At 40.8% G+C, this 26,382-nt stretch overlaps 3 protein-coding genes across 3 annotated transcripts in view; all 3 read left to right on the top strand.

Moving 5' to 3' along the window:
- Positions 1–1,702: 1,702 nt before the first annotated feature.
- Positions 1,703–4,937, top strand: mylpfb (myosin light chain, phosphorylatable, fast skeletal muscle b). The gene is made up of 6 exons (XM_006805685.3): positions 1,703–1,841; positions 2,323–2,421; positions 3,336–3,516; positions 3,668–3,746; positions 3,832–3,880; positions 3,966–4,937. The coding sequence occupies exons 1-6, from the start codon at positions 1,839–1,841 to the stop codon at positions 4,065–4,067; spliced, it is 513 nt and encodes a 170-aa protein (XP_006805748.1). The 5' UTR covers positions 1,703–1,838; the 3' UTR covers positions 4,068–4,937.
- Positions 4,938–7,244: 2,307 nt separating this feature from the next.
- pgap3 (post-GPI attachment to proteins phospholipase 3) lies at positions 7,245–13,629 on the top strand. The gene is made up of 8 exons (XM_006805684.2): positions 7,245–7,667; positions 9,004–9,101; positions 9,242–9,394; positions 10,167–10,229; positions 10,668–10,729; positions 10,928–11,064; positions 11,173–11,377; positions 11,510–13,629. The coding sequence occupies exons 1-8, from the start codon at positions 7,376–7,378 to the stop codon at positions 11,571–11,573; spliced, it is 1,074 nt and encodes a 357-aa protein (XP_006805747.1). The 5' UTR covers positions 7,245–7,375; the 3' UTR covers positions 11,574–13,629.
- Positions 13,630–19,657: 6,028 nt separating this feature from the next.
- erbb2 (erb-b2 receptor tyrosine kinase 2) overlaps positions 19,658–26,382 on the top strand; it is a 29,000-nt gene continuing 22,275 nt past the window's right edge. Inside the window, exon 1 of the mRNA XM_006805683.3 lies at positions 19,658–19,893. Coding sequence (XP_006805746.2) covers positions 19,758–19,893 — 136 coding nt within the window. The 5' untranslated portion in view covers positions 19,658–19,757. The remainder of the gene's footprint in view (positions 19,894–26,382) is intronic.

Consider the following 26,382-nt stretch of genomic DNA (forward strand, 5'->3'; position numbering starts at 1 on the left):
GAACACATTGTAAAAACACTGAGGACAGAGAAGGAAAGAAACTGTGAAACGGTGATATAAAACGTGCTTATTAACAACAGCTTCATTACTTCAGAGCTGATAATACCTGGCGTGTTTATAAGAAATAAATGTGCCAGCCATTAAAAAGGCCTGAGTTAATCAGTAGCTGAAAGTTGGCCACATTTCCATTTTAAATCAGGAATTGTCCGATCGAGGAAACATTTCCCTTTGGGCTCTATTATTATTGATGACCTAATGAGTCCATTTTGCCTCACAGATTTAAACAATTTGACCAGTGACAGGGTAAAAAAGGACTTGACAGTTGGCTCGGGGGTTAACGCAGGCCAAGAAGGGTGAAGTCTGCTAAATTTTAGAAGGGGGTCTAAATGGCTGAGAAACAGAATGGCAGGAGGGCAGCAGGGCTATTTCAGTCTGTACAGCTGTCTTGTCTTCGTAGTCTTTGCTCGGTCTTTCTCCTTCTGTGTCTGCATCGCTTCTTTTTTCAACCTTCGAGCCTACAGCTGAGCTGGCTGATTATCGGCTTCACATACAACACATTTTTTGCCTCCTCCTTGCCAATCGGGCGCTTCATTTTCCATAATTACAAAACATTGCAGATAATTTAGGTCGTATTTTGCCACGTGAAACGCTACGCCCACGAGCCAGCTAAGACTCAGGATAGCTGCACGCCAGCGCGGGATACCAATACATACATACCTAAGCTGTACAGTTGTGTGATTGATGACCAGCCAATGATGCTCATATATGGGGTTTAGTGGGTGGGTCACTGTCCTCCTATCCTAAAGCAACTATACTGGGAACCACGAGGAGGAAGCCAAATTAGTGCACCCATGGCGGTAAAGCTGGTCATTTAGTCCAATCATCATTTTGCCTGTTTCTTTTTTTCTTTCTTACACTTGAATCAGTAAAACAGAGAAAATGATTCACTATCCTGGGTGTGAGCACCTGTTTTGTCTTTAGTCCCTGTAAAGGTGGCCTCTGTGATCTATTTTGTTCCCCTCCCAGTCACACTGTCAATGTTATTCTTTCCACTGAGCATTTCCAGCTACTTGAGGCAGTATTAAAAGGACTGTTTGGATTTCTCACGGATGCACGGTCACTTTTTCCAGAGACCCAGTGGTCGTGTGTCATTGCTGGACCTGGACTAATGTCCGTCAGCCAACTGTTTTCAGGTTTCACAACTGTTTATACACCCTGATGGCCACTAATGAGCTGGCCATGGCCACAAACCTCAGATCAAACCTATCATTTAGACAGGTGATGACTTCAGGAAATGTTAGCTGAGATATTGAGCAGCACTGGAGTATTAATTAATAGAAGGCAGCGGGCCGTGCTGACTGCGGGGTAACTGTCCCATCTGTGTCTGTATTAAAGCAGTAAAGCAGCGACACTTTGCCATCACGCACTGGGCTTTGAAGTCTCACAATAGATATATTAAGTTGACAGAAATAGCCACGACAAAGACTCAGTAAGTAAAATGGGAATGTTTCAGTTGTCCTTTACCGTGTCCCGTCTGTCCATATTAGTCCACACATGACACCAAAGTCACTGTTGGCATTGAATTCACCTCATTCCAAGACTTCTGCGGCCTATTTTGGATCATCAGTAAACTGATCCCCCCAGCCACCTCCTCGCTCCTCCCTCTTTCTCTTACTATACCCCAGCTCTATTTTCCTGCCAAACCTGATGGTGTGGCTAAAGTTAGCCCCCTATGGGCTAGTATATAAGGCCCCAGGCATTCAATACCTACATGTCAGTCACATCGGCTTGGTGTAGGCTTCTCTTCTTGACCAACAACAACCTCAAAAACTTGAGAGATGGTGAGTGTGGCCACTTCATTGGGTTTAAAAAAAGTCTTTAGGATGTTCTCTACATTAAAATAATGAGATGGGCGTATCATTAAGATATTTGCTATCTGGACTACCAACATCCCATGAAGTGAACTTGAAGGAGTGCCACTTTTTTGGATTTGGACCCAGTGTTCGTGTTATCTGCTGCCTTGAGCTAAAGTTCGGGAGGACCTATTCCTTATTGTAGTCCTCAACACATTACATAATGTTTTATCCTAAATTGGGTGATTGTTTCAAAGTTTATAATTTTTTTAAGAGGGGGAAAAATTCAGTCATTACCCCAAAGATAGATTCAACTGGCAAAACTGCCAATCCAAGCTTAATTTATTCAGGAATAAATTTGATTTATTTACTTTTCTTCATATGATGATTTTGAGAGTTAACCAGGATCTGCTTCTTTAGTTCATGTCATGTATGTATGGATTTTCTTACACCTCACATCATATCACAGGCACCCAAGAAAGCCAAGAGGAGGCAGCAGCAGGGTGAGGGTGGATCCTCCAACGTGTTCTCCATGTTCGAGCAGAGCCAGATCCAGGAGTACAAGGAGGTAACCTTTTCCTCATCACACCTCAAGCTTTCTATCAGTACCTTCTAAGGTGGTGATGTAACCGAGCACTCCATCATGTGACCTTGAATGTAACGTGAGAGAGTTGTCAGAAGATATAGATCTCGTCACTTTAGCTGCACAACAGCAAAAAATGCCTCCATCAGCACGACAGGACAGTAAATTTCAGCTCTCCTGTTGACAGCAGTTACCTCTGCTCTATGCTAGCTTAGGAATTCTCCTCGGAGACACTCGCTCCGTGACTCCACTGGAATGCGGCCCAACAGCTGGTGCACAGGGGAAGGGGAGCTCAGGGTTGAAACTGAAGGAATTTGGGGGTTTTAGCACTGTGATCAACAAGGTAAATAGTGTCGTTATCAGTAGATTATAGAAATCAGGATTCATTTGTAGGGGTTTTCTTCAGTAACAGATCTAAATGAAAGACAATACAATGTCAACAGTAGCTTGGCAGACCCTTAAGAGGCCTCAGAAGCAGAGAGAACATTGGTAACATGGTCATAAGATTTAGTCACAAGGCAAAAGGATGACAGCTGCAATCAATACCTTGTCCTTAAATGTCGCAAGGGGCTTGTCTCACATTCCCAAGCCATTTTAACACCTTAGAAAGACAAGTGGCTGACCAGCTGCCAAGTCCCAAAAGGTTTGCAATGCCATCTTTGGTTTCATTGGGTGATACGCCCTCCTATGTGGAAGGAGAAGGAGCTAACTGCTCCACATTTACACATTTACATTGGCAGAGTGCCTCGCGCAAATAATCATGAAAAACAAGCTGGATAATACGGACTTGTGAGAAATGTGAGAACCTCAGTTTTCACTTTTTTTTTATTAAGTGTTATTTTAGCTGAAGTTTGGCTGAACTCTGATCTAATCTCTGACTAATCTCCCGGTCGCGCCAGGCTTTCACAATCATCGACCAGAACAGAGATGGCATCATCAGCAAGGACGACCTCAGGGACGTGCTGGCCACCATGGGTCAGCTGAATGTGAAGAATGAGGAGCTGGAGGCCATGGTGAAGGAGGCCAGCGGCCCCATCAACTTCACCGTGTTCCTGACAATGTTCGGCGAGAAGCTGAAGGGTGTGTTGGCACATATCAGTTGTCCTTTGTATTCTATTTCATGAAATACTTGGCACTGTAAGGTGATGGTTGTTATTTATCTAAACAGTTAATGTTATGTGATTAACATAATTCTGAATTATTATTTTTTTCTATGTCTTTGTTTTCATAGGTGCTGATCCTGAGGACGTCATCGTGAGCGCTTTCAAGGTCCTGGACCCTGAGGCCACTGGCAGCATCAAGAAGGAATTGTAAGCTTATTTGCGTTTATCTTCCATCTCTTCCTGCTGTAATCTTTCATCTTAATCTTAAATTTCCTGCGTTTTCCCTCTCCAGCCTCGAGGAGCTCTTGACCACCCAGTGCGACAGGTTCACCGCTGAGGAGGTGAGCTCATCGGACTTGCAGCGCGATTTGGCCCTTGTTTTTTGCCAGGCTGTAACGCATTTCTTCATTTCCTCTTCATCTGCAGATGAAGAACCTCTGGGCTGCCTTCCCCCCTGATGTGGCTGGCAACGTTGACTACAAGAACATCTGCTACGTCATCACACACGGAGAGGAGAAGGAGGAATAAATCCTCGACATCTCTTACCTCTGTTGAAACCCACACTTGTCCATACCCTTAATTCTTCCTCCACGCCACCAATGAAGCATCCTCCTCGCACACACTCGCGCCCGGGTCGGCTCTTTCTTCTTACGAAAAGACTTGTCTCCTCTATCGAGATGTTCAGTGAGAGGACGGGAGGCTGTGGGGGTGTTTGTGTGTGAGTACCAACAGGGGAACATGGGATTATTTTCAATAAAAAATAATCTTGTGACACCGAAACGCTCTCTCTATCTCTGTCCCTGCCTCTTCTTCCTCCATCTTTTCCCTCCCCTCCTCGCCCATGACTCATTCTGTCCTCCTGTGTTGAGGCCAACAGTGCATGCATCATACCTACATATATATGCATATGCAGTTCAGTGTGTTTGGTCAAAACGTCTCTTGGGTGCTGTGGTGCATGCACAGTCACTTGCTTGAAACAGGCGAGCAGTCTGGCCCCGGCGGTCTGTTAGTCTCAACCGGGCACAGAGTGTTTAATGGATCCCTCCTTCTGTTTGTACCGGCCAGGAGTGCACAGTAAAAGAGTGGGAGTACTGCGCTATAATAGTTTGCCTACCCCTCTCTTTTATTTTGTCACTCTCTTAAACACAGGTACGAAAGGAAAGGTTACAGTAATAAGAGGAAAGCACGATTTTAAAAGTCTTGTAAATAGAGAAAGAGATGGTGAAAGACGGTGGTTGGGTGGGCGGCATAAAAAAGCTAAACAAAAGCAAAACAGCTTTGTTTTTGATTTTTCTTTCCCCCCACCTCACCCTCACTGCTGTTTCCACTCCTGCTGCTGTGACTGTGTCTCCACTGTAACAAATAAAGAAGTACAAATAAAATCCATTATCTTTCGTACCACACTGTGTCTCTTGGTTTAAGTGGGAGCGCGGGTGAAAGGACTGCCGGGTGACTGTGGAGCGCAGACTGACTGTATTATGCATATGGTGAAGTATTATCAGTGTGAACTTTATCCATCATCCCATTTCTCAATATAAATCTATGATCCCAAATCAGGGGTGGGTACCACATTTTCAGGGTAAAGGTACAAACCAACATAGTTAGCAGAAGAACTGTAGTCTACCTTTGGATCTACTTCAATCCTTGATTCAAATAAACGTGACACCCTGTGAGTAGTAAAACCAAAAGTTGTTGGATAAAATAGCAACAAAATCAGATTTTCAAATGATTTAAACTCACATATTAAATTAAAAATATTATACAGAAAGTTCCAGAATTTGGAATCGTTTTTCTTGAGACAGAATTGCAAAGAATTTGGGAATTTTGAACCCCAACCAGATCAAAAAGAACAAGATTTAGATGTCGGATTGGTTGGGGTCCAGGTTATTAACAACCACCTCTGGTGCTGTTGGAGTGTGGAGATGGTGAGTAGGGACTTTAAATGTAGGAATTAGGAGAAAGGGAGAGAGCTGGCTGATATGATAGAGAGAGTAAAGGCAGACATATTGTGTGTCATATATTGGATAAAGGATAATGAATATAACGCTGCCAGGAGGAAAAAAGGGAGATCTATTGAGAAGGTTCCAATAAAAAGACATACAGAGGGTTGGGGTGTCTTAAGAGGATGCTAGCTTTAGGGTGAGATGGCGGCAGATGATCCATGGAGACACCTAAAGGGAAAAATGATGGAAGAAGAAGACCATCTACAGTTCCCAAAAGGTTGATTCTGTTCAGTGACTTCTTCAGTCAGTTGCAGTCTCAGCTGAGACTGAAGAAGTCACTTGGATGAGTTACGAAACGTTTCTCCCACTGACGACGCTACGTTCAGATGAACAGAATCAACCTTTTGGGATTCACTAATCGGGTTGATTGAGCATGCATGAAGACACCATCTACAGTTACTTATATTATCAGAAGATTCAAAATATTTGGAGATAAGACCAAAAAAAAAAAAAAAATGCTGTGGCAAGCAGCAGACGTGATTTCCTAGTGAAAACCATGGCAATCGGTTGTGAAAAAGAAAATCTGCTGTCACTGTCAGTGAGCACAGTTTGACACTGCACTGCAAAATAAAAGTCAATCATGAAAAAAAAGAAAAGGAAGTATTTAAACATTGTTGAGAAATGGCGTCATCTTCTCAGCCATGAGCTCTTTACGACAGAGTCAGTGAAAAGTGGAAAAAGTGGATCTCACCAAGCTGTTTTTTTTTTTATTGGCGCACAGCTGGATCAGTGCACGTGCAACAGACAAGCTATATATCTGTGAAGGGACCATTAAAGCTGAATAATACATATGTTTTGGAAAGCTATATAAAACCATTAAGATGATTTCTTTTTACTGTCAGCAAAACACTCTGCAATGATTCCAACAACACACCTCTGAAGGGAAAGAGTCTGGATGCTAAACTGGCCTGCCTGCAGTGTAATACCTCATTTAGATTAAAAAATGGAATTCCCATTTTCGTTTCCAGGAAAGGAAAAAAACTTTTGCAAAAAAATAAAATCTAAATATATTAATGAACTCCTGTCATGAATGAATCCCAGACAAATCTGGTGCAGTTTCTGATATTACTATTATTGTTGTTATAATGATGATAATAATAATAATAATAATAATAATAATAATAATAATAATAATAATAATAATAATAATAATAATAATAATAATAAACTATTATACATAAACGTTATTTAATCCATCATTGGAGGAATTCATTTGTTGCAGCAGCAGTACAAAGGACAGGAAGAAAAAATGAATCAGAGAAATTATAAAACTAAAAATTGAAAAAAATGGTAACAAATGGTTAGTATTATATACAATAAAATAAACATATTATTATTATCATAACAATTTTATATATTATACTTTACATTATTATTATTATTATTATAATTATTATTATTATATTAATATTATTATTTAAAATCAAAAGATCAATGGGTCACGTGACCTGATGACGTTGCCGACTGAATCAGGATGTAAAGGTTTTTGCGACAAAACGTTCCTCCTTCAAAATAAAAGCAGCCAATCTTAAGATATTAGCCAGAATTTATCAAATAAGCCGTATTACGACGTAGAAATTATGTTTATGAGAAGAATTTTGGTAAGTTATACCAGCTGAGACCTGTATGATATAGGCTACTACAACTTGAGTAAATACGCTTCCGGGAAAGTTGTTTTAATTTTGAAATGGCGACAGGAAACGCTGTTTGAGTTTGAAACTTGGCTGAGCTCAGGGGAGCAGAGGAAGAGTGGGCATTTCCCGGTCCATCAGCGGTACTGTAACACATTTCAGGCCTGGTTTGCCCGCACAAACTGGGGATGGCCCCGTGGTGATGCGCGCTGTAGGCTTCACGCCGCTGTCGTCCAGTCGTGCCTTCGTGAATCCTGACGGGCCCAGAAGAACCGCCATGGCCTCTGTGGTTTCACTTCGCGGCACATCTGTCACACTCCCCGCTGTGGTCACCGTCCTCTTGCTCCTGATGTCGGTGACCACTGTGCAATCCTCTCAAGGCGACAAGGAGCCGGTTTACCGAGACTGTGTGAAGCAGTGTATCCGCGCAAACTGCACCGGAGCTCGGCTAAACGGCTTCCTGTCTGCCCAGCCGCAGTACATGGCGCTGACAGGTGAGTTGCTCTTGTCGGCAGGTAAGTTAAGCTAACTTACCTTGCTAGCAATAGATTTTTCCATCAGTGCTTATTAATATTGTGGCAACTTGTACATGCATATATGTGTATAGCAACATTTGCTAACTGACCCCCATTAATTTACTGTTTACATTCATTATATTCACTCGTGCATGCAGGTGCTTTGTACTGATGCCTACATGTGTGACTTTTAGTCTTCACATGTCTTTAAAAAGAAAATTGTGACCTTGTTTCATGGCCTTGAAGACTAAAAACCAGATTTTCAGGCTGGTCAAGCTCTCCCAACAGCTCTATTGTCACCCCACCCTTCTGCCATTATTAGCTTTTCTGTGCTGTGTCTACACAACTAATTAGCCAAAAGGCAACCCCTTTAAATATTTAATTAATTGTCTTCTTTTACCTCTATGCTTAAAGTTGTATAAAATATCCAGGGAATGCCTTTTGTAGTTGCTTGTGTATTTAAGTTTATTCACTGCTATACAAGAATTGAAACAGCTTCCCTGCTTATTTTATTGATGATCACTCAAGCTTATTTAGTGTAAGGGGAATTCAGCGTGATCCCCTGCTTTGTGAATGGAGAAGTGGTGGGATCATCCAAATATCGACCAACTCTGGTATTGGTATCAGATCGATCTTAGTGCAATAGGATCGATTCTTTGTTGTTCAGTATGTAGCCCACTGAATTGTGTTTAATAATTTTTATGAAAATGACAAAATACACCTCAAGTATGGGCTATAAAAAACCAAACAAAAAACTTGTGAATCTTGTTGTGTTGACTGGCACGTCTATTTGATTTATAGCCTAAAGCACATTTAAACAACAGACGCTGACCCAACGTGCTGTAGAGACAGGCACATTTGCATTCCAGGTTTCCAAAACACCTGGTTTCAAATTACATAAAAATCTGAAAGATGTCTTTTGTTGTGTCTGCTGGAGGTTTCTTCCTGTTAAAAGGGAGTTTTTCCTTCCCAATGTCACCAAAGTGCTTGCTCATAAGGTTGATTGTTGGGGTTTTCTCTGTTTTATTGTAGGGTGTTTACCTTACAATATAAAGCACCTTAATTCAACTGTTGTCGTGACTGGGTGCTACAACTAAAGTTGAGTTTATTTGAATTGTGTTAACTAATTTTTGTAGAAATTAAAAAAATTACAGCGATTTAATGGTCATTAAACTGTGTTCAGAGTTTGCAAATTAATAATGATTCAGATATCGTTATTGGTGTCAACAATGCTGGCCCTGTATTTAGTTGTATCCAATCAATACCAAAATTTGCAGCTCTGATGTGCTTGCACTCAGCTCCTCTCTTTGTTCAGGTTGGACATGCCGTGATGACTGTCGCTATCAGTGCATGTGGACCACAGTCGGCCTTTACCAGGCTGAGGGGTACAGGGTCCCACAGTTCCACGGCAAGGTTTGTTACTCAAATATCACAGACTCCTACCCAAGGTTGATCAATAAAGAATATGCTGTCCACTTTTATGTATTCTGTGAGATTTCATTGATTTCAGTCAAATCTGAAATTGCGGACAAATTATTTTTTTTCCCCTACAGTGGCCGTTTGCACGCTTCTTGTGTTTTGAGGAGCCGGCATCCGCGTTGGCCTCTCTGCTGAACGGCCTGGCTTGCCTTCTCATGCTACTGCGCTATCGGAGCACGGTGCCACGACAGAGCCCCATGTACCACACCATCAACGCCTTCTCCCTGGTGAGTTGATTTCTGTATCCGGATGTGATGGAGAACATTAAAAAAGTTTGTGTTTATTGTACTTCAAAAGGGCAAAAAGTCAGTTATCTTTGTTATGCTTGATCACCTAAAGGACAAAGTTGTCTATATGCTGGCTGTTTCTGTACACTGAGATTGGATAGACTGATTTTATTTTGTGGCTGGAAATCCATGATCTGAGTCTCCCATCACAGTACATCACAAAGGTGCTCTGCTGGATTAAAATGTAATAACTGTGAAGGACATTTGAGATGATTTGACCTTTGAGATATGTTGCACTATCTTGCTGGAAGCAGCTATGAGATGATGACACTGTAGCCATAAAGGGATGGACATGGACTTGTTTATGCCAAATTGTGACCCTACCATCTGAATGTTGAAGCAGAAGTGGAGACTCATCAGAAAGGACAAAAGTTTTCAATCTTCTATTAAATCTTCTTCTATAAATCGTCGCCTCACTTTCCTGTTTTCAGCTGACAGGAGTGGCAGCCGGTGTGGTCTTGTGCTACTGTAGCCCATCTGCTTGACCCGTTATTTATTAACTGCCCAGCATTATACCTCAAGAAATAGTTACTAACTTAATAGAAAGCACTTCTAGATTACCTGGCCAATAGGTTGCGTTTAATAGGTTGTGTTTTTTAAAACAATAAACAAAAAATGTTTTCTATCAAAAACTTGTATGTCTGATGCAGAAATTATCCAAACAATGAGTTATTCAGACTTTAATATTTAAATCTTTGTGGGGGGTTTTCAGGTATCTCTCAATGCCTGGTTCTGGTCCACAGTGTTTCACACCCGGGACACCTATCTCACTGAGGTAAGGGCTTTTAAACCTCTAGTAACTTATTACCCTAAAAAAAAAAAAGAGTTGATTTGTGTGTATCCTGCTGGGGATCTCCCACCTTTGAGTCTCGTTTAGTTCCATTTACTTGTGTTCAGTCAGCTTGTTTTCTGCCAGAAACACTGTTTAAATAGTGCTTTACAGTTTTACATGCAGTCACATGATCTAGTTTTAATAATAATAAATAAAAGCTTTACTTTAATGTACACGAGAGAGGAAAACTGCTAATGTACATTTCCACTTGCCAGACCACCTGTTGAGATGAGCATTCTGCTCTTTGATTTGTTAATGAGCTTAGCAAATGAGCAACATCCTAATGCCATTACTGATCAACCTCCGAGCTGTGCGCAGTGTAGTTTCTGTAAACAAGCACTGGTTGATCTTAAGTTAAGATTTTGTATGTTTTTCTTATAGAAAATGGACTATTTCTGTGCAACAGCAGTCATTCTTTACTCAATCTACCTGTGCTGCGTCAGGTAAGCAAACCTTCCACACCCAACTGGCATCCGAAACCACATTCTAGATGGTAATCATTAATCCTGGTTCAAATATCTTCTAGGATAAAGTTGGATTAAAAACGAGAGAGAATATTTGTCAAGCGTGGTCGTTATAACTCTTTGTCTTACTTCGCTGAATATGCTCACGTTACTTGCCTTCCTTCCTCTCTTTGCCAGAACGTTGGGCCTAAAGCAACCCGGTGTGTCCAGCATGGTTGGAGTCCTGCTCATTTTGGTCTTTACCTCACACGTGTCCTACTTGACCTTTGTCAGTTTTGACTACGGCTACAACATGGCTGCAAACGCCACAATCGGTAGAGTCCATTTCCACAAGTAACCTATAAGCTAATAATTAATACTAATAATTAATAATTAACACTAATAATTTAATGCTCTCTGCTCATCTTTTTTGGGCTTTAAAGGCATGGTAAACCTCTTGTGGTGGCTCTGTTGGTGCTGGCAGAACCGGCGGACCCTGCCGTACTGGTGGAAGTGCGGCCTGGTGGTGGTGCTGCTCCACGGTCTGGCCCTGCTGGAGCTTCTGGACTTTCCCCCACTGCTTTGGGTCTTAGACGCCCACGCTGTTTGGCACCTCAGCACCATCCCAGTGCATTTCCTTTTCTACAGGTTTGTAAGAAATATGCAAGAGATGGAATTGCAGAGAAAATAAGTGTTTTGGCACTAATACTGAGAGAAATGTTAGGGGAATCAGATGCAGCTACCTTATGGTGAATAATCGATACTTTGTTCTTCCTCCAGTTTCCTCATAGACGACAGCCTCTACTTACTAAACACAGAGAAGTTGGGTGTAAAAGTCGAGTAGGAGGAGCTCTTCGCCTCTTCACCTTGCCTACACCCTTCGCACCTTTCCAGTCAGGGCAGCGGGACACCCGAACACTGAAGTAGCTCAGCCTCCCAGATGACATGCATGATATCTCCACGACTTTCATCAAAGCAGACATTGTTTACATTTTTTTTATTTTCTTGTATTTATTTGGGGTAAATTCTCATTTAAAAAAAACAAAACAACAAAAACCAACCACACAATGTGTGACACTCACTCCACTTTGCCTTGTAATGATGATGCGTGCTACCTTTCTTTCACCGTCATTCGTAAGCGCACGACAGGATGAAGGAAAAAAGTATTTATTTCGACCCAGAGCAGACCCAACTCGGGTTTTTGCGTAGTTGTGCGAGTTCCCAATCCCATAATTTTGACACTCACCAGCGTCTTTGGACATCCAAACAGCAGTTCGATGCGCTGACAATAGATGGCACCCTATCATTGGTCGGGCCTCTCGGCGTGGCGGAGCAACATGTGTTGGGTTCCGTGTGTGCCAAAAGTGGACTGGCAGACACAGGCGAGGTGCCCCCCGGTGAAGGGGGGCCGGCAGCTGATTGTTCCAGAGTGAGAGAAGCGGGTGGGGGGGGGGATGTTGGAGGCCATTCTAGCTGACTGTGTTTTTCTCCCTCCCCCCTCACACCTTTATTTTTGTGCCTCTCTTGTTTCCACTGTGCTTTTGTTTGTTGCCGTGTCCTTCATTGTCACTCAGACTTTTATTTTTGTTTGAATCACCTGCCTTTACGTCTTTTTTAAAAATTCTGATGTTGACCAATTTGTGCTTCAGTTTATTGGCAGTTTTGCTCACTTTGGTTGCTTAATTTTTCTTTTTTTCTTTTACATTTTGGTGATTTTTTTTTTTTTTTGAAGTATTGTAAGTGTTTTTAGTTTTATTCACCTGGATTGCCTTTTAGTGTGAGGAATGATTGAGTTAGGAAAAATGAGCAATGCAACAGGAAGCTGTATGTTTTTGCTTTTTCTGTTTTTTGTTCTCATTTTTTCCAGCATAAAGTGTCTTATTCAGGGCTTAGTTGATGTGCGAGTGTGTGTGAGTGAATGAGTTGTTGTACACCCATTAGTTTTGACTTGGTTGCATTTCTTTCTGCAGTATTTTAAACCTCCTCCATCCACAAATCAGCCTTACACACTGCATTATAACTTGGGTGTCACTGAGCACGTTAAGCTTTGAATTCATTCCATGTACATCTTCGTCCTTCAGAGCGTCCCTTCCATGCGTGCACTTTACACGGGGGTGTGCGTGCACTTACTGTGCTTGTGTGTGAAACTGCGCCCATGCCTTTGTACTGCTGTGTGAGAATGTGAACAATGACCAGTATGTGTGTACATGTTGCCTTGACAGGACATTGTATTGTTTTTTGTTGTTGTTGTTGTTGTTGTTGTTTTTTAGCATCATAAACTGAATCACCGAGTGTGAGCGAGCTAGATCACGCTGATGTGTGAGCGCATATATGTTGAAGGATTGCTGCATGAATGCGTGTGAGAAGACGGGTATATTTAGCTTCGCTGACAGCCTGCGATGGGGGTGGGGGAAGACAAGAGGACAAAATGCACAGAGAGGTTTGGGTGGGAAAAAGATTCCTGAAATCACGACAGAGACACTGAACAGTTATGAATAGAACAAACTATATATAATGCAGTGTGTTTATCATTGCAGCAAAATGGTTTATATTCTGAGTAATGCAAGATCTGTCAGCCCCTTGAGCACTTTTAACACAAAATCTTTTCTTTTCTACCAAAGTCCCTTTGTCCACAGATGAGAAAATTGTGTTTTCACTGGAATTAAAATCTGTTTGAATAGCTTAAATATTTCCTGAAGAACTGGTAGAAAACACACTCCAGTTTTTGCTGTGATTTCATTCCATTGTTCTGTTTCTTTCTTGCCAGTAACCACATCCCTTCTCTCATTCGTCTGCTGCCCCCTGCCTGCTGCCCTGTGCACTGTCACCTCTCTAACCAAGTGTACTTTCCTCCACCTCACATCTAATGTTTGACCAAAAAAATAAAAAAAAATCTTCATTAATGGAATAAATAAAATTGTTCTTTGTTGAGAAGAAATTAAGCAGGGGTTGTTTTTTTTTCTGCATCTAGGATTATCCTGTCTTTATATTGCACAAATTCCCCCATGTCAATTAAATATGAAAAAACGAATAGTATTGAAAATGCTAACAAACAGTAGAGTATGTGGTATGTGTGCATCGAGGAATGCAGTAAAATATGCCAACGGTATTTGCTCTCTAGCGTCTCGCTGCTCTGCGATGTGGCAAACGCCATTCAGCAGCTGTTGTCCAAGAGCTGCCGCTTCATAGCTGTCTTACAGAAACCATCTCTCCATCTGTAGACTGAACACGTTTCAGCGGCAGAGGATTGTAAAGACACCATTTTTGGGATTTCTCTGCGTTGTGCTGGTGTAAATGTTTCTAAAGTGGATGGATGAATGGTAAAAATGCACAAGCAGAAAACATTCAAAGTGCTATCAGGTAAACGCACTCTGGTGGATCACGTTACAAGCTTTGCCGTTAGTGAATACAGCTGAATGCTACAAATGTTTATGTCCATGAGGGTAGGAAAAATAACTGAGAACTACTGTAAATGTTAATTGCATAATATAGTATTTGATTCTTTGCTGAGCCCAAAGTCTCGTTGGTTAAAATCATGAAGTGTTATGATAGTGTTTGGACTTTTAGTGGATGTGTTCCTGTGAACTGTGGTGTGGTTTAGCTAGCACTGGCCCACAACCTGACCTAAGTCTTTGTACCGATAAATAACCTCTGCTCTGCACTCACCTTCAGGGTTTTTTTTTAAAAATGTTGAATAGAGCAGTGTTTCAGTGACTGTGAAGTGCAGGGACAGAGGGAACATTACAACAAATCTGATATCCTTTTATAGTTTAGAAAAGATGTGATGTAAAGTCTCTGGAAAGCATATGATGTTATATTTTACAGTAAAAATATGTTTATGGGAACTCTAAACTAGCAGTTTTAATGGCAAACAAACCTAAAGTTTTTTAATAAGCACAGTGCAGTCATTTTTTACAGCAAGAGTTTGATTTTGTAAGTTACATTTGGAATAATCATTTTTTTAATGGTGGCAAATCCAGCTGTCAGACACAACTTCCTGTTATACACTCTTTCCCCTTAATTCTTCATGGTATCGACTGAAAAACGTGCTGGAAAAATTCCTTAGAGATTTTGGTTCATATTGACATGACAGTATCGCACAGTTGCTGCAGATTTGCCACATCAATGATGAGCATCTCACATTCATCCATATCCAAAAAGTCTATTGGATTGGAATCTGGTGATTGTAGAGGCCATTTGAGAACAGTGAACTCATTGTGATGTTCCAGAGACCAGTTTGAGATGACTGAACTTTGACACCTTAGGCATGTTGTCCTGCTGGAAGCAGCCACCAGACGATCACACACTGTGGTCATAAAGGGATGGATATGGGTGGAAACAACAAGGAGGAGCCCAAATATATCTCTTAACACCACCAGCAGCCTGAACTGTTGATACAAGACATGGTGAAATCATGGTTTCATGTTGTTTGCACCACATTCTGACCCTGCCATCTGATTGTCTAAATAGAAATTTAGACTCATCAGATCCAGCAGCTCTTTTTATGCCTCTGTTGTTCAGTTTTGGTTTGCTTGCCTTCAGTTTCCTGTCCTTAGCTGACAGGAATGGCACCCGGTGTGGTCTTCTGCTGCTGTAGACAATGTGCTTCCAGAGATCCTGTAACCAGAGGTTATTTTAGTTACTGTTGCCTAGTTGTAATCTAGTTGTTCTCCTCTGACCTCTGACACGAGCTGTCTACATGCCTAAATGCACTGAGCTGTTTATCCACTTCACAGGCCTGTGAGTGTCTCTTACAAAGCACTGACGTATTTCCATTTCCTCCCACGTATACTTATAAAAGTTCAAGTAATCCTTATTTTTTTCTTGTATTTAGGTGGAGGTTTTGAAGGAGTGAAATGTTACGCTAAACCTGTGTTAAAATACATGAAATGTTCACAGCTAGAGGTATCAACAGAGCAGGAAAAGTGAGTAGAGAAGTGACATATATAGTCTGTGGTTCGTCCCTCCCCTATTACAGTGCAGTTTAAAGGGCTTGCTGACCTTGTACTATTTGTGCCAGTGATATATGCACAGATACCTTCATTGTGTCTCCGATATAATCAAGACAGATTCCTTTAGACTTGTATTTGGAGTTATGAGCAGCAGTGGGAAACAATATGGTTTTCTTGTCCTTGAAGAGTCCCACACTGTATTTCTTATTTCTTCTCTCATGCCAAATCTAAATACCTGGCCAGTCGGGGGAACTGAACTATGAGTGAATTTATGATGTTCTTTGGTAATGACTTCTTTTCTGTATATTTTCCCTGAGTTTTACTGTAGTTGTCCTTGGACTCTCTCACTTGAACACATTATCTCTCACCCACTTCCTGGCCTCCTCACCTTTTAACCCATGCAGACCTCTTTTTTTTAACGCATGTTTTATGTGTCCCTGAGAATTACAGCCATGTTTTCTGAAGGGATTTCCACCATCGAGTGTGATGAAAATTGCTGACCACTGGATCAGGTTTTATTGTAGCACAGCTTGCTTTCAAATGCAGCTGAAACGAGGAGTCGCATACAGAGCCAACAAACACTTAAAGTTTAAGACTTAAAGTTTACTGCTGGGAAAAACCAGAATACTGAACTGACTACATCCCTCAGTGGCAGATGACTTTTTTTTTCTGTGGGAACTAAATATTTCAGCCTCACTAGCAACACTCAGCTTCGCAAATGGTCCGCAACTTGTGGTCTGTGTGGCTCAGTGTGTAGCTTATTGTTGTTTTCTGATAGCTCTGTGCAGGAGGCTGGACTCTGACCCGGGCTTCTGTGGGTGGGGAGAGACGATAGATTGGGATGAATAGAGTTTATTCTTCCTCCTTCAACTCCTGATTTGTGACCGTGAATGAAGAGCATGAGAAAAGCAGAAGAAATATGAAGACACTCCAAGCTTGTATCACGCAAAGAATTCACTTTTTTTCCCCTGATCTAAAATGTTGATTTGATTCATTCCTTAAATATTAATAAAGTTTTAATAGCCAAACATATTGATATACAAAGCAAGAGTTTGCAAAAATAAACACATTGATATCAGTCAGTGTGATTTATAATGAAATAATGCAGCTAAGAGTGTAATCGTTGCCTTTTCACATTTAATAATTCAGACCGGGAGTTTTTCAACATCTACAAAACTCAGTGAAATTCAAATTAAATATGTTTGAATTTGGCAATTATGCGTTTTGACACAGTTAAAATGTGTTGTTCTTTTAAACAGGCATTTAATACTACATGTTGATTTGGTGAAATATCGTGTTAGTGGGATAATTGTTAGCTAATGTTTCTTAATAAACTCTTGATGTGGGTCTATCCATATATGATAATGCAAATTTTATGTAATTTTTTTTAAAAGGCAATTTAACTTTAACATTTTTCAAATATCCGGATGTCCCCTTTTAATCTGAAATGTATTTACATTGTAGGGTTTCATGGATGTTTGGGGATCAGTATTACATCATAGATGTGGTGTAACAAAAGTGACTTTATTTAAGTGCTCATCACAGAAAAATAGAAAAATGGGATGTACAAGAGAAAAGACTAAAATACATTTTGAAAAAGTAAGTGTCAGAACAACCAATAAAAAGACACAATAAGACACAAAAACCACATGTGTCTAAGACTCCATGACAACTGTATAATGCGCAGCATTGGAAGAGAGCATGGACCTGTAGGAATCTATACAGCACAATGTAGCATTTTAAAATGAGTTACATTACATCCACTGAATTTTACCATTTACCATACAGAAAATTACCAGGACATTGTCTGCTTTTTAAAGGTTTTTTTAAACTGTGTAACTTAGTACTTTACTCAGATAAAGTTCTAATGCACTTATATGTAAATGTTAAATATTATAATATCTACACCATACCATTCATTTTAAATCTTAAGTTACTTACTTTTTTTTAGATAAATTGCATTATTATAGATCTGCCATGGTCCTGGGTTTTGGACCCAGTATTTTAAGTTGTCAGTTTATGTTTTCAGTTCAGGAGTTTCTTTATTTTCTTGTAATTATAGTATAATCTGGTGTTAGTCACTGTTTCTTTGAGATCTAGTTTATTTTATTAATGTATTTTTTTTTATATCTCATTCCTTGTGCCTTAGTTTATTTTCTCCGGTGTTCATTTATGTTAATTTGCTGTGTAAATGTGTGTCTAGTCTGTAATTGCTATTTTCTTAGTTTCATTCTCTAGATTCTGTTTACTTGTGCCTAGATTTCTTCCAGTAGTGTTCACTTCCCTTGATTAGCACTCAATGTGTGAGTATTTATAGTCCTGTGTTTCCTTTGTTCATTGTTAAATTGTCTGTTTGTTATCCCCTTGTGTTTCCAGCCTGTTTCCAGTCGGATTTAGTTTCTCCTGTTATTCCTCTGTTATTTATGTTCTCCTTGTGGACTTCTGGAATGTGTTTTGGACTTTTCTTTACCTTTAATAAAGGTAATTTTCTGTTTTAAATCTGCCTGCCTCAGAGTCCTGCCTCCATCCACAACCTGCTTATCATAACAAGCTGCCCAGAAATATATCAGTAATTAAAATCATCCTGAGGTGTAACAGTGATATTTACATCAATTAGTAAATAATTATGATCTAATTTTTACTTTTATAATGTGTATGAATCTGAAAATGCATTCTACATAATCTGCATGTTTACTGGAGGCGCTTTAAATGTATGATGGTTATACAGCCATTGCATTACTAAGTTACTTAACAATTATTACTACGTTTACATAATCAAATTAATTTTTTTAACTTTCCAAAATAATCGACCAACAGAAAATTATGTTTAAACTCTTGTAAAGCACCACTTTTCACATTATACAGTTGTAATAGGGTTCAGGGACCGAAAATCACAGCCAGACTTTTCAAAGTCAATGCTCTATTCAAAAAATATTTACCTCCAAAATGCTAACTTTGAGTAATTTGATTACATGTAAATGTACAATGTAAAACATTTAATGCAATCTGGTGAATGAAATTTCTTTGATTGGTATGTGGTCAGCTTATACCAAGCATACTTCCCTTAATGGTTAATTATTTGAATAAATAAACCTTCGAGTTTACATATTTCAAGTGTATTTTATTCAAAATTAACGCTTCATATTTGAAGGTCAAGAATACTTTTTGAGAGCCCAGATTTTGCTTCTCATAAACACAGGGTGTATCTAAAGAAATCATCCGATCCAAAAGGCTAGGTATTTTTTTCAGCAATGGACACAGATGTTTGTGGTATTTTTTTTTTTAAATACATTGCTGAAAATAAAGTTTAACATAACAAAACTTACAATGTTCACAAGTGTTTAATGCGTCCTCTTCTGGATGCACGGCACATGTTCATACGAAAGTCAAACTCGTCCCATACTTTTGCGGGCATGTCTGGAGTCACTTCTGTTGTTTTGCTACCCACCGACAACCGTGCAAAACTCACAAATCCGCTTCTTCTAACAGTACAGGTTTCGACTGTTTCCAGTGAAGGGCTGTGGAATTAAAGCACTTTGAAATCAGATGATTTTTTTTTTTGTTATTCTTTTTTGGAGTGTATGCGGACCCCCACCCCTCTGTGGCACCCTACTGTAAAAAATCTCGGAAACGCCCCTGCATATAACCAATTTGACTTTTCCCCTTTACTTGCAAGCGATAGTAAGGGATACTGAAATTTAAAAAAAAAGGGTGGTAGCATATTCACAGATTATGCATGAGCGGGGTAAATGGTTCAATTGCTTTAATTGTTCTCCATATTTTACACTTTGATCCACTTGAGCCCTCTGGGGAGAAATAAGCTCAATTAAAGTTTGAAGGTAATTTTTAGGCATAATTAGAATGAAACGTGTTATAGGTTAAATTAAGTCAGACCGGAGTGAGGGCGGGTTGACTGAACCTGCCACTCCCTGTTCAGGCCTTCACGCCACGGGAGCGCGCCCCCGCTCCTGTTACGCGCTTACTACCAACAGGCAGGGAATTCATGGGAGGAAGTAACTGAGATTCGGACACGAACAACAACTCCACACGGTGCCAGAAACGACAGTTAGCTCTAAATGAGATGCAAAAACTTAATCTCTGTTTCCCCCAGATGGACTAGAAGCGCCGGGTCTGCGCAGATGGAGGCGGCGAGAAGTTTGCTGTTTGTCGGGGCCGTACTGCTCGGAGTGACGGGCGCTTCAGGCAGAGAAGGTGGGTAACTTTCAGCGCTTTCCCCCTGTCAATAATGCCTCCGCCGTCGGCAAAATAGACCCACGGAGCTTCGGGGAGATGGCACTGGAGTGTGCTGGCTGTAATTTCAGGAAATGCTGGAGGTTTTTTTCTGGTCCGGAGGACTACATTCCTCCGTGACTCCTCAGCCGGGTCCTCTCAGCCCTCCTGGGATTTATGAAGGGCTGCTTATGAGGAAAAATCACACCTGTCACAAAATAGCCTCGCTTTAGATTTACAGTTTGGACCAAAATAATAATAAAAAAAAAAGATTCAAAAACTAAATAAACAAATATCTCCAATCTTGCAACACGTTGACTTGCTCAAATAAACACAGAGCAGAGACTCAGGTAAGAAATATGAGAACCTGCTTTGCAGCTTTGCGACACAACTGACTTGTGCACTGCAGGCGGACGGTTCGTGGCTTTGCTGTAAACACAAACAAAAACAAGACACTAAACAGGCAGTGCATTGTGGGCCAAGGATCATGACGATGTCAATTATTCACTCCTGGCTCTAAAAGGGAGACATTGTGCGATAGAGGGGCCACTTGTCACACTTGGAGCTTGAGTAATGCCAGTAAAACAAGAGCTAACTGGAAGGTGCAAACGAGCTGCAAATCATATTTTTGCTTGTTTTTCATATAATAATAATATTTTATAATATTAAATAATATTAAATAATATATATATTTAATGCTTGATCTGATGGTCAGTCAGTACTTGAGCTATTTAGTTTGTTAACTGAAAAAATGATTGATAGTGCAGATTAATGGGTGCATATGACCCTTTATAGATCGATTTTAGGTGTATTTGGGGAGATCAATAACCCCCAGCCAGCTGCTTTTAAAAGCAGTTTTATTGGCACATGCTAATGGAAAAAATGAATCTGAACTCAATAACAATTTATTCTGCAGTGCTCATTTTATTGACATGCAGCTGTTGGCTTTCATTGATGTGCACAAAATAAAGAAAGAGCCCCCTTTGGGGTTTTTCATTCATGTCAGCCTCACAACAAAAATGACTAATGTAAGTACAAACAACTGTCTGTTTTATTAGCTGCTCTCTCTCTCTCTCTCTCTCTCACTCTCTCTCACACTCACTCACACACACACACACACACACACACACACACACACACACACACACACACACACACACAAACAAAGCCTTTAGTCACAGGTGAAGTGATTTTCAACTATGACTGCATTGTTGGTGGGAACTGGTTGGTGCACTTTACTCAATCTGTGAAGCATCAGTTCAGGGCGAGCGCTCCAACTGGCTCCAGAGTGAATCTCAGCAGTCTTACTTTCAGTTATGAAGTATTGTAAAAGTGTTATATCACACACACACTCTTTCACCTCCCCGTCCCCGTGCCTGTGTGTGTGTCTGTGTTCAGTGGCCTTTCTATCCATAGAGTTCTTGCCCTTGTCACACTCCAGTGAAGCTCACTGTGTGGTGATTAAGTCTTACTGAACTGGCCTCAGTGATAGGCTAACTCAGCCTGCTGTGACTCACCAGTCTAGACTGCGTGTTAGTGATCTAACTCACCCGGAGAGGAGAGCGGGACCACCGGAGAGGCATCGTTGCCGTCCTCCGGGGAGACTTTCAGCCTCTTCTTCTGTTTATCTTCTCTTCACCCGGCTTTTAGTGGGAAAAACCTCTGAGGAAATAAAGTGTTAGATCTGTGAATCTGCACATCTTACATCAGTGTGACACTCAGAAATACTGCTGGCATCTTCTAAACTCTCAGTATTTAAACGATTGCCTCAGCTACCTTGTTTGTGTTAGCAGAATGAAATCATGGGGAAATAATAAAAACAACAACTGTTATTTTCACTATTTATTAACTTCCCTGTAATTCATAAGAGGTCTGTAATAGTGATACTCAACTTGCGGCTCACAGGCCAAATCAGGCTCGGCATAGGGTGCTGGCCAGCTCTCTATAAAACTAAAGAGGTTGCAGTTATTTTTAATGTAGTGTAAACTTTCAAAGCATCCATAACTAAAATGCAGTGGCATCTCGTGAGCGCGGTGAAATTATTATGCATCAAAAGGGCCAAAAAGCCCTTCCAACAAGGCCATTCATTTGAAAATAAATAATTTAAAAGAAAGGAGTTTGCTCTTTTTACTGCCCATTCATTCAATCTGATAAATATTATAAATAGTAAAAAAATTCTGCCTATTAAACGACCTCCAGGTAAAGCATGTAATGTATCCCATGTCTGCAGGACGTTGTAATTAAGGAGGTATGTGTAAAAATGCCCGTTTCAAACCCTCGATTCCAAACGTAGAAACAAAGAACCGCGTTGTATTTTCAGTACAATATAAACAAAAACCATAACATGTTTCCCAGGGTAATTTCTGTCCATCATAAAATAAGGAGTTGATGAGAGAGATCATTCAAATGAAAACTAGCACAAAATTGCTAACTGTGAAGCTAGCACATTCATCCTTAATGGAGAAGTAATTATATTTTGGCGTGGTGTGTGCAGGTGGGCGACAGATCAAAGGCAAAACCCGAATGTGCATTGGGAGGAAAGACTAATTCAAATGCTGCCACAGAGGTGCACCGCATGCTTACTATTGACCATTTGCAGCACGCGTGTGCTTTAAATGTCACTTCCACACGAGCCTCTCGGGACCAGCCGAATGTTTTTGTGAAGTAACTTTAGGATGATTAATGAACCTATGCACAATGTTATCTTCAAGCTATGAAACCTGAGTTACAAGCCCTTGAAGTACATGGGGATGGGTTGAAGTTTGCCTGCATATTCAAGCCCTCATGACTTCAGCAAGTAGACACATTCATTTAAGCTCTGTTAAAGCCAAGTTCATTTTAGAGTGTGTCCATCTAGAGACAAATTGCATTTCTTGGTGATGGGTGCAAAGCGAATTAAAGTGCCTAAATTTTGATCTTGGGTTCCTCCTCTGGCTGTGAATCATTCTGGTTCGAAATAATTTGCGATTAATTTTTTTTCTAACTGTTTATTTGCAAACACTTCTGAATATCTAAATGTTTTGAAAGTAATTTAAGTATTTTTTTAAAATGCTGGATTTTACAGGGTTACACTGGTGGCTCTATAGTGAAGTGATTTACCTGACTAATGAACAAAAGATCCCAGTTTGATCCTGGGAGGGGACACTGATCCCTTTGGGGATGTGTCAGGAAGGACATTGGGCAAAAAAAAAAGGAAAGTCAGATCCTGCATGTAGAGCTACCATCTGTGGTGACTGCTTGTAAATAAAGGAGCAGCTGAAAGCAGCTCAAGCTGGATTTTGTTACACTTGAACCTGTAGAAGATTTAGGACAGACGTGTTGGACCACCATCAGGAATAATGATGCTTGAACGCTCCAGCAGATTTCCAGAGACCTGGGAGAAACTGTCAGTGACTTTTCCTTTAATTTGTCATAAAACCCTTCTGGAATTCTAACAAAGAGTAACTGATTTCTACACAGCACTGTGTACACTATGTTAATAATGAAATGTATTCCATTCAATTTATCGATCAGTTATCCTTCTGTGGAACTCCTTCATTAACAGCACTTAACTTTTAGCCTTTTATTTGAAAATAATAGCAGAAATCGACTTCTTGATATTTATTTAGGCCAGTTTTGAATGGAAGATGTCCTAATTTTCCCTCCTCCAAAAATCCCTCCTCCAGTGCTCTAATCCAGACTCCTTCCTTTATGTGGTTAATGTGTAGAAAGAGGTCGGGACACTCTAAGATGTGGCGGTGCGTTCGTGTTTTGGTGGTTCTAGTCTGTGGCGGTGTGAGTGTACGAGGAGTTTGTGGCTCCAGCGCAGCACAGAGCCTGTTCTGCTTGTCTGTTGAGCAATACCTGTTTTTTTCTTTCTCGACCACAGAGTGAAGCGGTAGAAAGAATGCGCTGTGGGGAGGCTGGGAGAAATGTGAAGTTTATGCAAGACGCGTTGCTAAGGATTAGGGCTGCGGTGCGATCAGGGCTGCCGTGTGAAAAATCTGAGCGAAAGTCCCGCTGGATCAGCTCGCTCTGTTTGCGGAACTTTGGAGGATCTAAACCATTGGACGAGAGCACGAGGAGCAGGCTTTTCCGCTGTGATTCAGCCCTGTTCCCGCAACAGCGGCGGCAGCATCGCGTTCCTGTTGCTACACACACACACACACACGCACAAACACTGGTAAACACACACGCACCTCCACACACTCCCTGTGCTAACTGGCATGCAGCCACACACAGGTGTGGCTTCAAGCTGGCTTTCAGTTTTCAGTCTCAAGCAGCCCGTTTGTACAAACACACGCACCGCAGCCTCTCAGGAAGCCTGATTCAGATCAAATCAGGAGTGATTTCTTACACACCGGCAGTACTTCGTGTTCTCTCACTTTCCTTAGAGCTGAAACAACAAGTGCTGACATTTTAAATATCTTGCACTTCAAGTTATAAAACCTCCTCTGATTATATAAAAAGTGTTTGGATTGCTTGGCCACATGCACTTAAAAGTCCTGCAGTACTAACTGCATTCACTCATGAATTCATTTAGTCACTGCGTCAGCTCTCTTTTCCAGATAGAGCGTGACTTTGTGCTTAACAGGAATGCCACGTACTGTGTGTTGTTACAGGGACTGGACGATCAACTTTCTGTTCAATCAATCTTCACCAGCTGATTCACCAGCTCACCGCTGCTCAGCAGTGTTATCTTTTTATGTGCTAACGACAGCCTTGGCCGGGGTTCGCTGTGTTTTCTGACCGCCCATCCGTACGCACGTCACTCTCCGGCATTCCCAAGAAGCCGATAACCGTTTGAGGAAGTTTCTATAAACTGGGTGCAAAGTTCACTTGGACTCAAGGATGTACTGATTAGAATATGGCAGTCAAAGGTCACTGCGATCCAACAAAACATATCTTTTTTTTCTTTCTTTTGTTTTGGTTGTAACTCCAAAACTACTGTGCACAGTGACATCATACTGTCCAGACTTGCCCATCTGCTGGCTTCCCTTCCTTTCATCACTACATTTGTGTTAAGTCTCGATAGAGGTGGATTTAACTAATGTTTGGCATACCACAGAGCTCAAGGTGGTAATACTAGTTTTCTAAAGTCAGAACTGGTAAACAAGCTGCTGTGCTGAAACTGCTAGTGGCGGTTAACCATGAAGTAAACAACGTGTAAAAGACTGAAACAAAGTTGTTCTTTTTCTTATTTCCACCGTGTTTCACATGTTAACCTGACAGCAACTCTATCTTTAACAGGTTGTCCCCTAAGTGCGAGGCTTGTTTGACGTATACAGACACCTTAAGGATGCTTTGAGATTAATCTGCTATGCTAAACTGCTGTTACACAAATTAGGACATGTTAACAAAGTAGTTGGATGAATTTAAACAAGCAAAGGTAGAGTCACTGGCATGTAGAGCGTTGTTTTCCATTTTCCTGTCAGTATTCATGTTTACCTGTGTTCAATCCGATCATGTTGTGCATTTACATGCATCGACGGTTTGAACAGAGGAAGTCATCGGTTTCTCTCCTGTCTCGTGTGTTTGCCTTTTGCATCATTTTTCTTTTTCAAATGGACCCACGCTGTGATGTCGTTGTGTTGACATATAGCAGGCATTCGCAGTAAGGATAAGGTACCTGTCCATGCACACTGATTCGGTTGAGGTCGGTATAACCCACCTGTGTCAATTGAAAGGAAATTTTGGTCCAAAGGAGCGTTATCAGGTCATTGTGTTCACATGAAGCATTTTTATATCATTCAGACTTTTATTCCAGTTATTAGTGTCCTTGTAATCATGGCTAATGACTGAGCTGTGAGCAGATATGGAGCTAATGTGATTTATCTTACCCTTTTGAGAATAGTTGCTGAGCTCCTCTCTTATTATAAATGTATAAACACTGGACATTTCATTACATCTTGCTATTACCAGCTGGACTTCCTTTTCCTTTCAGCACTGCTGTAATTCTTTGTGACATAGATTTAACAAGGTGCCGGAAATGTTCCTCAGAGATTTTGTTCCATATCGACATGATAGCATCACGCAGCTGCTGTAGATATTTTGGCTACACGGCTATCTAATGATGTGAACCTCTTTCACCACCATGTCCTGAATGTTTTGGGATCTGGTGGCTCTGGAGGCCATTTAAGTACAGCGATCTAATTGGTCATGGTCAAGAAACCAGTTTGAGATGATTTGAGCTTTGTGACATGGTGTTTTATCCTGCTGCAAGCAGCCATCAGAAGATGTGGTCATAAAGGGATGGCAACAATACTCAGACAGGCTGTGGAGTGTAAGCGATGCTCACATGGTGACCCAAAGAAAATATCCCCTAGAGCAGGGCGATATGACCAAAAATATTTATCACGATATACATTTGAAAATTTGCGATAATGATATAACTGACGATATAATTGACACGAGACAAAATACTTTACAACTCCTCAACTGCCAAAAACACCCCCAAAACATCAATGTATTTTCAATGTATTTTCACTTAAA

The sequence above is a fragment of the Neolamprologus brichardi genome, chromosome 8 (genome assembly GCF_056152115.1).
Source record: "Neolamprologus brichardi isolate AB-2024 chromosome 8, ASM5615211v1, whole genome shotgun sequence".
In the NCBI taxonomy this organism is placed as follows: domain Eukaryota; kingdom Metazoa; phylum Chordata; class Actinopteri; order Cichliformes; family Cichlidae; genus Neolamprologus; species Neolamprologus brichardi.

Coding starts and splice junctions, on each gene's coding strand:
- pgap3 (XM_006805684.2), top strand. CDS start 7,376: ATGCGCGCTGTAGGCTTCACGCCGCTGTCGTCCAGTCGTGCCTTCGTG. Junction 7,668..9,003: donor GCAGTACATGGCGCTGACAG/GTGAGTTGCTCT, acceptor CTCTTTGTTCAG/GTTGGACATGCCGTGATGAC. Junction 10,730..10,927: donor ATCTACCTGTGCTGCGTCAG/GTAAGCAAACCT, acceptor TCTCTTTGCCAG/AACGTTGGGCCTAAAGCAAC.
- mylpfb (XM_006805685.3), top strand. Junction 2,422..3,335: donor AGATCCAGGAGTACAAGGAG/GTAACCTTTTCC, acceptor CGGTCGCGCCAG/GCTTTCACAATCATCGACCA. Junction 3,881..3,965: donor ACAGGTTCACCGCTGAGGAG/GTGAGCTCATCG, acceptor CTTCATCTGCAG/ATGAAGAACCTCTGGGCTGC.